The sequence below is a fragment of the Tachypleus tridentatus genome, chromosome 13 (genome assembly GCF_004210375.1).
Source record: "Tachypleus tridentatus isolate NWPU-2018 chromosome 13, ASM421037v1, whole genome shotgun sequence".
Classification (NCBI taxonomy): Eukaryota; Metazoa; Arthropoda; class Merostomata; order Xiphosura; family Limulidae; genus Tachypleus; species Tachypleus tridentatus.
The window spans coordinates 96,526,173-96,541,534 of NC_134837.1; the positions used below are offsets into that span (position 1 = coordinate 96,526,173).

The 15,362-nt window shown below is 32.6% G+C and overlaps 1 protein-coding gene across 6 annotated transcripts in view; it reads left to right on the top strand.

Annotated features, from left to right (window-relative positions):
- LOC143240047 (cytoplasmic dynein 1 intermediate chain 1-like) overlaps positions 1-3,023 on the top strand; it is an 84,423-nt gene extending 81,400 nt beyond the window's left edge. For all 6 annotated transcript variants that reach the window (XM_076481867.1, XM_076481869.1, XM_076481868.1 and 3 more), the window contains one exon: positions 2,568-3,023. In XM_076481867.1, coding sequence (XP_076337982.1) covers positions 2,568-2,714 — 147 coding nt within the window. In that variant the 3' untranslated portion in view covers positions 2,715-3,023. The remainder of the gene's footprint in view (positions 1-2,567) is intronic.
- Positions 3,024-15,362: the final 12,339 nt, after the last annotated feature.

A 15,362-nucleotide genomic window follows, 5' to 3' on the forward strand; every position in this document is an offset into this window, starting at 1 on the left:
CTGTCAGTAATAATTTGTAATTTAAGTCACATTGACTACTTAAACAGGCAGTTCTAAAAGGGAAGGAAAGAAAGTTAGTTTTAAGAGAATATATTTGGTTTATAAAAAAACAAAAAATGTGTTGTTAATTGACTATTTGATATTTGTTTTAAATGTTTTGACCTTATGGTCATCCAGAAATTTACCCTCAGATTTGAGACAGCATAGTTCATTATAGTCCACTTGTTCTTTCAACATTTAAAGAAATATTTATTGTCATTATTTCCAGCAAATAGCCTTATATATATGTATATTTTGCAATGTTATATTTTACTTCCATAAACTTAATATAAATTATTATGTTTACTGTATTTGAAAAATTAATATGTCTGTGAGGTAGTTTTTATTTTTCTATAGACACTCATTGGGTATTAATTTTTTGTAGTTAACACATTTTTACAATTAAGTAACCACATGTTTAGTTGATTTGTATTTGTGGTTTATCTTTCGTACATTTGTTCGTAAGAACTTTGAATTTTAGTAGCATTAACTGCGACTATACAATAATGAACCTGAACAGGTATACTATACTAAATAATGTGTGTATATGTGAAAATAAGTAAATATTTAGATTTTCTGGGAAACCTTGAGAGTTTAAGATTTAATGAGCTGCAGCCCAGTGGAGTGTGCCCAGACTATGAGTTTGAGGATTTATGGTGTACAACTTGTTCCCATAAAAATCTTCACATTTGCATGCATTGTAAATATAATGATCTAATCCTACTATTCAATGAGACAAGAGTTGGTCTAGCTGCTTTTTCTTTAGTCTGTCAGTTAAAATGAGGTGTGGTTGTATGTAGATAGCCATTTATATAGCTTTGCAACTAATTCTGAAACAAAGATGTGTGACCATGAATTTTGGACATGATTGGTATGATTTTGTATACTTAGTTCTATAAAAATCAAAATATCTTGCCCTACTCTTGTTATACAGATTTATTGTAGTTTGGCTCTGTTGGAGAAAAAGACCTTTCCTCATTGAGATTAGCACTTCTTAACCTATAGCTAAGCAAGCTATTTTTAATTTGTATTAGTACTTAAATTAATTGAATGCTTTCTCAAGAAAACCTATTAATTTTAAGTTATTAAATGGTACTGAATCGCAAAACATTGGGCTAATCTATCTGAATTTGCTAAGCATGACCTTAAAACATAGGGATTTTTTTACTTTTAAGTAATTTAATGTGAATTTTCAATTTTAATGTGTGTGTATTTATTTTAAGTTGTATAATTTCACTTCATTTTTATCACAGTTTATGTTCTTGTTTAAGCACTATTATTTTGCTTCTATTTAAAGTACAGCTCTCTTAATTAAGGGTATAAAGCCCACAACAACAAAAAAAATGCTGCCATAATTCTATTAATCAAGACAAGATTGTGGCAAATGTCATAATGTTTCCTGAAGATATTCTTTTACAAAAAAGATGGTTAATACACAAGCAGAATAGACTAGAAATAGAATTCAGTGTTAAAGAAGTACAATATGTTAATTATAATGTCCAATGACAAGTAAAGTAATTGTAATTATGCTCTACCTGTTTGAAAATGACATTCATATCATAACAAGTGGCTTCTATAAAATGTTTTTGCCACTACTGTGTGTTTTGCATCCAAGTCAATCTGACAAACTCTGGATTGAGTGAAATGCAGTGCTGACAATGGATATAGCAAACATGGAGTGGTTGGAGTGCTATTATTTTTTACTCTTCTAATTCATGAAAAGCTCTAAGGTACTAGATATAAAGAATGCAATGAAAAAGTACAGTAGGTCTGATATTAATGTCTAATAACAAGTATATCATTTATAATAATGCTTTGTCAGCTTCAAAAAGGTTTCCATGTCATAATAAGAGTAAGTGTCTGATTTTGAGCCAAATTTTGATTAAAGTAAATTGAAATGGAAAACATGTAAACACTACTAGCCAGAAAAAAGCCAATTTATGTAGATAACAGCTCATCTATGTGCAAAGAGCAATGCTAAAAAGGTTATACTTCCAAACTATAACATTTACTTTGGTTTGTTACACCAATCTAACTTAAATTTCAAATTAGGTTAGTTGAAATGATTTTATTATTGAATATTATAAAGATTTATAAGAAAGTTTTACTTTTGTATGCAATTTTGTTTTTGAATGTTATTCATAGGAAAAACCAAATTATAGGAAAGAACATTTCAGAATTTTTTAGTTATGACAGCATTTTCCCCTTATCAAATTTATATTTTTCCTAAAACCCCACTGCTTTATTTTGAGAGTTGAAAGGTGCTTTAAATGTTTCATCTGCACTTAATTTTATCTTAAAAAATAATTGTTTGTAAATATATAAAGGTGCTGTAAATTATGGACTCAAACAGTCATGATTAAATTATTGATGTTGTTTTAATATTAGGGTTTTATTATGTCATAATTTGTTTTGTCACTTAAAATGTAGTTTATTTGGGATGTAATGACAAGTGGTACTACTGTATAATGTGGATTTCTTGTTTGGCAGGAATATACTGATATTTATTTGTATTTTATTTCTTATAGCAACTAGCAACTCCCAAGAATAATGAATGGTCTATGTTCATGCATACATTACAAGAGTTACAAAATAATCAAGTGGATCAGGATTTGGATGTCCTTACTTCACTGTCATCTGCAGTGTTTTCTTCACAGTCTTCAGGGATACGTTAAGTTAAATTTTTACATCAGTATTCTAAAATGATATGGTTCAAGGAAATTGTTTTGTTGTTCATGGTCAATTAATAGCAAAATAGTTTGAATAAGCTGCTAACTGGTGGATTCCATGTCTGCTACACAGTTCGAGTTGGAAAAATTAAACTTTTATGGACTAGTTTTTGAAACAGATTTGTGTTATAGAATCATGTTTCTTGTAAAGTAATATAATTGTGTTTTAAAGTGGAAAAATATCAACATTTCTCTTTATTAAGTTCATAAAAAGCTTTAATTTGGTTATGTTAATAAAGCTCTATGTTAATGAAACATTTTGTGTTCTTATTTTTCTTTAGAATTAATAACCATTGACATATCTGAAGACTGATAATTTTGTTATAATTTTTCTTTCAAAAGTTGGCTGAACAGAAGAACACTTGTTTGACCATGCTACACTTTTCACATGAACTTGGAATGGTTTTCATAAAGCATACTTGTATTAAGTTATGCCAGAGAGAGCCACCTATGGTAACAAACTTGCAATGAGTAGGATATCAGTTAATTCTCCAAATGTTTTGCTTGACATAAACACAGTTACATAGGCCTTCATGTTTAATAAACACCATCACACTGATGCTCATAATAACCCATAAAATAGGTTTTGCAAGGACTTACTGGAAGTCTCATCAAGTTGTTTGCTTACTCCGAACAGCTTCAGATATCTGAAACTTTTTGTAAACCTCTTGGTTGCTGTGACTTCAGTACTTTAATTTTAATTGGTCTAGGCTAGCAATGTTCACACACACAGTAATATGACTTTTTTTTTATCTATATTGTATTATATAGACATTAAATAATTGTAACAGAGAAATTAAGTTAATGTGTTAAAGTTTAAATTACAATATTGGTTGTTAATTGGTACCAAATTCAAAACAGCAAGAAGATCTTTAACACAAACCTAACCTCCATTTGATGAAATACTGTGATTTTATTTTTAACATGAGGATACAAGGTCTGTCAGACATCAGTTCTGGTTCCAGTTTCAATTGTAAACATGGCTCAGGCTATCCAGCAAAGCTGCTTTATTGTCAACATTTGGCAAATAGAATCTTACTGGATTACATATCTTACACATTGGGTTTTCTTCATCAAAGGATATCTTAGGAAGAGACATAATAAATATTTGGTTCAAGCTTTGCACTAAGTATGGCAAAAAGGTTCAAAAAGAAGTGGAAGGGTGTAGTCAGCAAGAAGTGGATAAAGTATGTATTCAATTCTGAATTCATAACCAAGTATACTGTCATTTGCCATTTGAATTTAAAAACACAAACACACACCAAATGACTTCAGGTATGAACATATATCTTGTTTTTGGACTAACATTACTCAATATATCAGCATTGTTTATTGTTATATGTGCAGCCACTATAATGTTTCCTTTCATTCAAAAGTAAATACAAACGTTATATGAACAGACTTAAATTTGTATGCGACTTACCAGGACCTTCACAAAATGGAAGAAAAATATTTTTTTTCCAAAATAGTTATTAGTGAGATAAACACATCAGAGGTTTAATAAGGCTTATTTTATATTTATATTGTCATTGACTTTGTATACCTTTTATAATTATCAGCCAAGTACTAACTTTATTATATGCACTTTATCTGATTTTCAACTTACATGTAAACTTTAAATTTGATTATTTGTTACCTGTGTGTCCAGGTAATTAGGGAACTAATTTTGTAATCTTTAAACATAATTAAATGTTTTTATTTATAGTACAGTATTATATCTTGATATATATATATATATATATATATAAAAACTGGTAGGCCTATACATATGTTTAGTAAATTTCTGTGTTATCAGTTGCTAAGATTATTTTTCACGTAGATTCTACTGTCCATTTATTTAAATACTGTACTCAAGCTTAGCTGTTTTTATTGACTAAATTGTTTTGTTATATTATATATTATACAGAACCTATACTTTTATAACTTTTAAGGCTTTAAGAAGATGATAATATTCTTCCTGTACTGTTAGTGGTAATCCTTCTGCTTCCTGCATCCATCTTCAACCTCAATGAATGTAGCTTTGCATGTACAAGCTAAAGAAACATACAGTAAGCTTTTTAAAACAGCTTGCTTGCTGTGAGTGGACAGTTCTATTTATATTGGAAACTAGTTGAAGTACAAGAAGTGATTTCAGTTTTGATAATGCCCATAGAGCAGTGGTTCCCAAACATTTTCAGCTTGTTACCCAATTTAACATGCCACATTAAGCATGTTACCCCTTTCACAAAATGTTTTCAACATTGATATATATGGCTAAATTAAACTAGAGATATATTGCACTTTATTTATTACACTTTATTTATTTACAATTTATTTGTATAATTTATTTACACTGAATTACACTTTTAATTATTGTATTTGATCATTGTGCATTTCTAATGAATATTGCCAAAGATGTCAAGAACATCAGTGGGATGTATGGAGTTGCATACTTGAAGCTAGTTTAGGAATTCTTGGCTTTGTGGTTGAAAGTGCCAGCCTGGCATCGTTTGCAACATTCAAGCGAGTACTCTTTTTTGTTTTCATCCCCAGCACGGTTGAGAACCCCTTCTCGCACAGATACGTTGTTGAGAATGATACCAACAACTTCAAGGCTCTCTTGGACAGAGTTGGCGAGTCAGCTAGTTGTGAAATCCAAAAGGAATCTGCATGGAATTTGACTTTCAAGGCTTCATGTGCTCACATTGTGATCCACTCCTCCTTTGCAGGGAAATCATCATCATGAATGGCCTCATCAGGTACAGAAAAGGGATGAATGATCCAATGAAGACTGGCTGTTTTTAGGTCACTCTCTGGAAAGTAGTGCTGCATGCTTGTTTCAAGCCCCTTCAAATGGTCGCTCATCTCTTTGTTGATGGTCTGTAAAAGTGATACAGTATCATAACTATTCTCCTCAACAAACTGGTCTAGGGTGGGAAACTGAGCGATCACTCCTTTCTCCAAGCGTCGAATCCAGAGTCTCAGTTTTCCCAGAAATGCAGTCACAGGGTGATGGGCATCAATGACAGTCGTGTTTTGGCCCTGGAGTTGCAGATTATCACTGTTCAGCTCCGCAAATATGTCAGCCAAGTAACAAAGTCGAACAAGCCACTCCTTATCAGTGAACTTGGTAGCAAAAGGAGATTCTTCTTGTTTCAGAAATTCCGAAGAGCCGTTCGAGCTCAATGACTCGACGCACAACCTTGCCTCGTGACAACCAGCGAATATCGGTGTGGTAGAGCAGAACTTGATACTGCTCTCCCATTTCCTTGCACAGCTCCCTGAATATGCGCGAATTCACATCCCTGGACTTGATGAAATTGATGATTTTCAACACATCTTCAAACACTAATTTCAGATTACCAGGCAGGCTTTTTGATCCAAGAGAGTACCAATGAATGATGCAATGATTTACAGAAATTTCTGGATTCACACCTTGTATGAGGCCCCGTAATCCACGATTACAACCCATCATCGACGGTGCTCCATCGACGGAGACCTAGATTAAAAAAGAAAAACTATTATAGATTGCGTCAGTTAGTCATTCTTAATTATCTTTTGCATTATAATTATATGGTTTTAATTTAATTTATTTTGGTACTTTAGTATTTCAGTACGACAGGCACGATACTTTTTTATGAATTATGTATAAAATATTAGCTACACTACAGCTACTTGTACAATAAATAAAACTATATGACTATATGCCATGTAATTCATTGTATTTATACTAATCTAGACTTTATATAAACATCTCTCCCTACCTGTTGAACGCTGTTCCAATCCAATCCATTCGTGGTAAAGAAACTGTTGATGATATTGAAGATATCTTCTCCCTTCGTGGTTGTCAGCAGATCTTCACATAATAGGAACTCTTCTTTGATCTTGTCCTGGTGGACGTAACGAACGAAACCAAGGAGAACAGCACAACTGGCTACGTCACACGATTCATCAAGTTGCAAGGAGAATTTGCTATATGAGCTTTCCTTGATCTCTGTTGTAACTTGGGACAGAATATCTGATGCCATGTCATCGACTCGTCGGCGGATTGTGTTGTTTGATAGAGATATGACACTCAGTTTCTTCGCTGATCCTCCCCACATACCTTGCTTACCATCTCGTATGCACAAGGCATAATCAGATTCTCTGCAATAGTGTGGCATTTTTGTTGTTTGGCAACTTTATATGCAACAAAGTACGATGCTTCGACCGCAGCTTGAAGCTTTTGGGCTTGAATTCCAGATGAACCGAACTGGATATTCTTCAGTGCTACAGCCCGGCACTGAAAATAAGCCTGATCCTCATTTTGAAGATTTGGATGTCACTTCTGGAGGTGAGCTGAGAGTTTTGATGGCTTGAGGCTTTCATTTGTCAACACTTTGTGACATACTACACATTGTGGCCGATCCTCTCCACCAGAAGGTAAATTCACAAAGCCATAGCGAAGAAAGGCCAGAGTAGGTGCGCTTTTAGACATTTTATTGTTTAATCTGCAGAAAAAGAAAAACTGCAAGAAAAAAGTGTGAACAATGTGAACTTATTATTTATTTTTTCATGGCATTCTAGATAGCATTAAAAGAGCTTATTCAGCATGGGAATGATGTAATAGTAAGTAAATACTAACTATACTGCACAGGGCAGTACACATACATACCAGGTTTTGTCTACCTCGGCTGATGCTCACATAGAAACTGACAGTGTGAAATAGAGGCAACCTCAGGCAGTGAGTGACGCGTACTGGACACGTCGATGAGTCATCAGGGTTACTGAGTGACTTGTGTTCTGAAGCATACTTGTCAAAATACTTTTAGGTTACCACACACTTAGATACATATTTTTTCTTTTCTACTACTGTATATTAGTTTTTTATGTTTATTGTTATTTGGTTTAACTTTATTACATACTTAAAATAGGTTTAATTTACAACTTTACATACTAAGACTAAGTTAACATTAATCCTAATACCAGCTACCTCAATGTTTTCTTGATTTTCAGAATTTTAACTTTTTTTCTGTCACCCCTCCATTACCCCCGATAAATTGTTAAATTACCCCCAGTTTGGGAACCACTGCCATAGATTGAAAGAATTTATTAACATTATTGCAGCAGTCATTTGTGAGAAAGTAGCAGTGATTTTATGTTCAACAATAGTTTTAGCAGTGCTTTGTGATGGAAGCAAAACTGGCTCTGAAGGAGATTTTTGATAGAACAGTCAAAGTATACCAGTGTATTTCTGTGTTACCTTGCAGGACATTAATTGTCTTGGTGATACAGATTTAAGTAATCTAAAGAAGAGAATTAATTATCTATTCAAAGGTTATGGAAAGGTTTCAATACCAACAGAAAAATGCACTTACCTGCTAGTTTCAGGTGCATCTAATGGAGCTTCTGTTAATTCTAGAGTTTACAATGGATTGCTGATAAAACTGAAAATGGACAATCACCTTTAGCTTCTAGGCATTTGTTGCATTTCTCATACAGTTGAATTGGCACTGAAAGGTAATGTATGTAAATCACTTGCTGATGTGAAAGGCTTCATGACAATTATATATTACTTATAATCTGGAAAGATTAAAGGACACTTTGAGACAACTACTGGTACATTTACTGTGCAGCATTTTAATTTTTCCTCAGTGCATAGCACACATAAAGTGTGCAGTGAATCATTTACTGAATAATTGTGTAATTCTTGTTCAAACAACAGAGAATTCTCTTTGCCAGTTGCAAGGAGAGAGTAGTATAGGCTAAATTTCATAGACTCTTAAAAAATATGAATTGTTGCTTGTACAAGGATGTGCATGGATGCATGTTCTGTTTTATCTAAGCTTAAACAGAAACATTTTCTGCTGTCAGATATTGCCTAGGGTACAAAAACTCAAGAAAGAAACTTCAGGTACACATTTTGAAAATATTTTGAGGAAGTTCAAACTTGAATTGGAATGATATTAGGTTTCTGGAATCTTAAGAGTACCTTGCTTAAAACAGGGCACTTGGAAAAGGAAATAGAAAATACACTAATGTCAGTGTCAACTACAGCCTAATGAACAATTTAGACTGTGTTGAGAAAAAGTTTATACAACTGAGGAATTAAAGTAATTAGAGTCCCCTGCTGGTACAGCAGTTAGTCTATTTTACAATGCTAAGATCAGGGTTTCGATTCTCCTCATTGGACTCAGCAGATAGCCCAATGTGGCTTTGCTATAAGAAAATATATAAAGTAATTCAAGGTGTACAGCTTGTCTTGATTCATGGTCCTCCTCATTTGTGAATAAATTTTATCCAGTTATAGTTTGAATAGATCATGCAAACTGGTATAATACCACCATGGAAATTGAGTGTTTTAAATTTGAAACACTAAAATGAATAATTTTGATAAAACTAAGATCAGTTCAGAATGAAAACATTCAAAGGAAATGTTAAGCACTACATGAATGGAGTCAGAACTAATGATCTCTGAGCTCTATACAAAAGGAAGGAGTTCAAGAATGTTGGTGTGATGGTAGAAAGAGTGCTCTGCATAGGACCCAGTAATAGTGTTGTTGGAGCAAGGTTTAATCATTTATGCTCTTGAACCAAAGGTTTAGTTTAAAACGTGCAACAGTGGAGAACCTTTTATTGATCAACACAAATTATTTTTTCTTGACATTAAAGAAATCAAACAAGTATTAGAATCATCCTTGGAGAAGTTTATGAGAAAAAGAAGGAAAATGAATTTTGATATAGATCCTCCTATTATACCTACAGAATGTGAGCCAAGAAATGGAAGTTTGATATGTGCTATAAAATTGAAATTGAGTCTGGTGATAAAGACTTAAGGGATTATGGAAATCATGATAAAGATTATTCTGATTCTGTCATGTTTTGTGGATCAAGTGATGATGCTGAAACAGATGAAATTCTTTTTCAAGAACTAGTTGCACAGGAATGATTTGATGTCAAAACACTTAATAGAGATGATCCTACAGTAGGTAATATACATGTGAGAATAATGACTGAATATGCTTCACTAGCTAATAGATAAATAGATTTTGTATGACATCTGTTTATGCAAGTTTGTGACTTTTAATTTTACAAACAAATAGAGAAGATAATGTTTTATTTCCTAGTTAAAAATGTAAATACAGATTTAATCTTGTCTGTAAGTACAAGAAAGAAATTATCATACAGTTCTAGTCAAGATGTTAGGTTTCAGACTTTAAGAATATTATAACATTGTAATTTTTTCCAGTTTTACTGTATATAAAACTTTTTCTGGTGGTTACTTTGTTTATTCATCAAACTAGTCTACCAGTCCTCATATTTACATCTTACCATTACCCTTGAAATATGACCACAAGTTCACTTAATAGAAAAACAGTACAATTCATCAAATACAACTTGACTTTTATTGTTCATTTTTGTAAAGAGAGAATAGAGATATGGCATCATCCTTCCTGTACTGCTTGACAAGAGCTGTTTACAGAACTCATGCATTTTTTTAAAAATTGTGGCCTAATTACATATAAATTATAGTATTTTATGTTAGGAGGGAGCTACATTTCAGTTTGTGAAATTTTATTGTAGTCCTATAAGCATAGTGTTATAGTTGCAGTATTTTCTTTATGAGCCTTGTTAATCATAAGGATCATTGCAAACCTTTTTGGTTTATTTGAAATTCATTATAACTTCATTTGGGGTTGTGGGCAACTTTTGTTGAAACATGCTTACATTCTTCAAGAACATTTAATACCAGATTTTCAGCTTATCACTTTCTTAATATCTTTACAAGTTTCAAATCTTAAAGAAGTTTGGGCCCAAACAACTAGTCAACTTTGGTCCACATTTTGCACTCTGTAAAATTCACACATGCATGGCAAGTTATGGAGTTTGGGTTTTAGTATTTTCTGACCTTAAGGCTTAACAAAATGCATTTATTTTATTAGGTTGTGGTTTTATGTAATATCTTTTAATATACTTTTTATGTGATGTAGGAAATGTGCACAATGTGATGTAAAATATAATCGTGTTTAAATTTCATTTTTTCTGAGAAGTAAAAGATTATGATATAATCATACAAGTATGTGATATCTAACATACTAAACATTATAACAATGTAAAAATTATTTCTTGTTTAAAGGAACACCTTTAAGGTGTAACAGGTTTCAACAAACTACTTCTGTGTTACTTTAAGTATACAAAGCCATTGTCACTTTTAAGATATAAATCTCAATGTCTTGGTCTCGTAAGGATATTGCTATATTAAATAATTAGTAATATCAGAATTTATCTGAAAACAAGGACTTGGAAACATGATAAAATTGTTTATGGAACTTTGTATTTGAGTTGGATAAGTATTGAATCTTAGGTTCAGCCTGAAAAATGAAATATTTCTACTTTTATTTACAAGTAAGATATTCATGGAACTGTGTTGAATTAGTAACTAGTGTTTGCTTGGTACACAAAGATTATTTGTGTGTAGGATTTTACTAAAAACCTTTTTTGAAGATATTCTTGATGTCTTCAGCATATGCATGTTTGATTCCTTTAAATAGGTAGTTGTAAACACTTATGTAGATACCATTAATATCAAGAAATGACAAGATTTAATTGTTTTACTGTGCATACCTACAAAATGGAATATCTATAACATGCCCAGTATGAATATTGAACCCCAATATTTCGTGTTGTAAGACAATTACCTTGAGTATTCAAGGGCAATATGTATTTAAAATATTTTTCTTTTGGTGTTACACACTATTCATACTTGTATTAAATCTCAACACAATGTTTTTATTTGCTTGTTTCACAAGAATATATAGTTACATATTTCATATTTATTTGTTTAATCATATTTCATGGAAATAGGTTGAAAGTCAGTGCAGTCATTTAGTATCTATAATTTTACAAATTTATTCCATGTAGTAGCATTCTTCTCTTATATTGTACACATACACCGAAGGATGAGTAAACCATGTTATGATCTTAGAAACTGGTGGTAAGAAGTAATCATCACAGTCAATCTGGTCTTGCAGCTAAGAGCCTACTTTATCAACATAACTTAGTATTCTTGATATATTTTGTATTAACCACTGCCTACGCTTGCTTTCCCTACAATTTGTATCACACCTGTACTAGTAGTCACCCTGATTGAATTACTTTGAAAAAAAAAATATCATTCTAAGCGTATTCTTGTGCTCTGAGTATTAAAACTGAAAAAAGTTCATTGTACAATTAAAATCAATCACGTGTTTGAAATGAAAATGGGTCCAAGAGTCTGAGGAAAGCAACTATAAATATGAATTAGTGTAATAATATAAAATAAAATATAAAACCTTCATATTAAAAACTTAAGTTAGTTCATTATGTTAAATTACGAAACAATAAAAAAGTAAAAACGTGCAGAAAATGTACAAGGCATAGTAAACTTGTGGTAATACATTCCTTAAACTTTATACTTTTATTTCACAAATTTAAGCTGACCTACCATTCATATAATTAATTTGGATGTTATATAATTTTTACCTTTTTTTATCTTTTATATACACTGCTGGCCAAAATCTTAAGACCAATGAACATAAAGAAAAAATATGCATTTTGTGTTGTTAAGACTCAACCATTTATTTGGGTAGAGCTTCCAAAAATGAAAATAAGAAAAGTGAAAATAAAAATAAAAAACTTTTTTAGCATTTAATAGAGAAAATGTGAACACTATGAAATTAGCCTAAATACCAGCTGGTCGAAAGTTTAAGACCATACCAAAAAGAAGTCCTAAACAGGGTAGGAAATGCCCAACAAGAGGTCTCAGTAGTGAGCTGAACGGCCGTCATTGCAAATAACTGCAAACATTCGCTTTGGGAGGGTCGATATAAGCGTTTGCAGAAGGCTGGCTGGAATGTTATTCCAAGTGGTGAAGATGGCTTCACAAAGATTATACACTGTTTGGAATTGACGTCCATTTCTATGGACTTCCCTTGCCATCCACCCCCAAACATTTTCAATGTGGTTCAGTTTGGGCGAACAGGCAAGATGGTCCAAAAGTATCACGTTATTCACCACGAAAACGTCCTGTGGGCATTGTGGATTGCAGCATTGTCCTGCTGAAAGATCCAGTCATTTCCTTCCAAGCGAGGGTCTTCAGTCAATAAGGATGCTTTCTCCAACATGCCAATGTAACCAGTTACTGTTTGACGCCCCTGTATAACCTGAAGTTCCATTGTTCCATGGAAGGAGAAAGCACCCCAGATCATGATGGAACCTCCTCCACTGTGTCGTGTAGAAAATGTCTCCGGTGGGATAACCTTATCGTGCCAGTTGCGTTGGAAGCCATCTGGACCATTCAGGTTACATTTTTTCTCATTACAGAACAAAATCTTCTTCCACTTTTCTACGTCCTATGTTTGGTGCTTCTCAGCAAAGTTTAACTGAGCTGTTTCGTGGTGTGGGAGAAGGCGTGACCTTTGAAGACGTTTACGATGCTAAAGTTTTCTCTCGTAGATGCCGTCTTATTGTTCTTGAGCTGCATTCTGCGTCCGTAAGGGCCTTAATCTGGTTCGACGATCAGCTGGTGTCTTGCCGGACAGCTCGTCCATTCCTCCTGCTCAACGCCGGCGAAATTTTTTTGGGCCGACCAGTTGAAATTCTCGTTCCGTATCCGTCTTTTAAGAAATTTACAACAGCAGTTTTACTACGTCCAATCTCACCAGCGATAGCACATTGAGAGAGACCTTGCTTTTGCAGCTCGACAATTCTTCCACTTTCAAACTTTGGCAACTTTTTAGCCTTTGCCATGTTTTTACCCAATGTAACACAGGAGATGTCAGTGGGAGATGTTGACAACGCTAATGCTTGAACACAAATGACTAAATTTCGTTACGTGTTTACCGATTAACGCTTCGTTTCAGTATGGTCTTAAACTTTTGACCAGCTGGTATTTAGGCTAATTTCATAGTGTTCACATTTTCCCTATTAAATGATAAAAAAAGTTTTTTTTATTTTCTTTTTTCTTATTTTCGTCTTTGGAAGCTCTACTCAAATAAGTGATTGAGTCTAACAACGCAAAATGCATATTTTCTCTTTATGTTCATTAGCCTCAAGATTTTGGCCAGCAGTGTATATATTACACTATTTCACTTCATTTGAAGAATAAAATAATTTTGGAATAATTAATGAAGCATTGTAGATTGGTTACTGCTCTCATGTAATGTTTTTATATGCATTATCAAAACATTAGTTATGATAGATATAATGCTATGTCCAACTTAAAGCCTTGATTTAAACTGCTTTGTTGGTAAAGTGTTTGCTATAATTTTTCTTGAAGCTATAGTCTCATAGTTTCTGTTTCGATCACGTATTATAATCGTAGAAGTAATCTTCAGATAAGCTTATGTTTGAAGTACATAAACTATTAGATTTTCAACTACACCCTTAATCACAAAAATTCTGAATCTTTCACTTCCACGTACCTCTTAACTTAAAGTACACGCAAGTTTAAGATCTTTAGTTTTATACTAGCATGTAAACTTCGACGTTTAGTTTTATATACCTTACTATTTTAGACCTATAACTTTAACATACCGTTTGTTTCATAGCAGTGGAAATTATAAACGCATGACTTTGTCGTCCTTAAACTATACACTTTTACTTTCGAAAGGTTTTGTATTTTTCTATCTGAGAAGGTGGATGGCTTTAAGTACAAAAATTGTGTACTTTTAATACTGTAATTATGAAAAAAAAATTAATTTGATTAATATTCCTACTATTTTTAGTAAACAACAAAATTTTAAAACTATTTCTTTGATTAGTTTCTGTGCAGTTTTACCGTTGTTACTAAACATGTGGTCCGGAAAATTCTTGAAAATATTTCATTTAAGCCACATTTTTTTTCTCTATACCAGACAATATTTTCTGTCTAAAGGGATGTTGTGCATCTATGTTGAAATGATTAATGACTATGATTACCTTCGTTGTTCTAGTGGCTGATGTTTGTATATTACAGTCGATGTATGTTGTAAAAGAATCACCAGTGTGCGATGATATAATCGTAAGAGAAAATATTAAAATATTTTTCGCGTGATGGAAACCTCTATTCTCTTAGAATTATATTTGGCTATTGAAGTGAATAGTCCAGGTTTCAGTTTCGAGGAAAAAAAAAGCTGTTGATAAATTCATAAATCCAATAGAAACAATTGTATTTTTGTTTACAAAGTATGCACACTGTTTTTCGTTGTGTGCTAAATAAAGATTGTTTTTACACCTCATTAAAGTGTTCAGTCTTCTTATTTCAGAAAATTTAGAAAACTCGATAAGTTTTTATATTCTGATTTATTTCTAAATTTCCTGTTCGATCCTTCTGTTATTAATTGGATATATCATAAGACTGTCATGTCTAAAGCGCACAACTTCTTTCTGTATGTTTCCGTATAATGTAGTTAGTGTATGAAAACAACAGTTTTCCAATGCCGTTCTCAGCAATCCAGTCAGACATAAGTCTATAAGTTATGCATCCATTGAATTGATTTGTGGAATAGTATGAATCCTTTCACTCGCCAGCTGTCTGAGATATAAGTGACAAACATATGCGAGTTGTAACGTGAAGCCTTATCTTCATAATTTCAATATAGATCCTTCTCAATTATT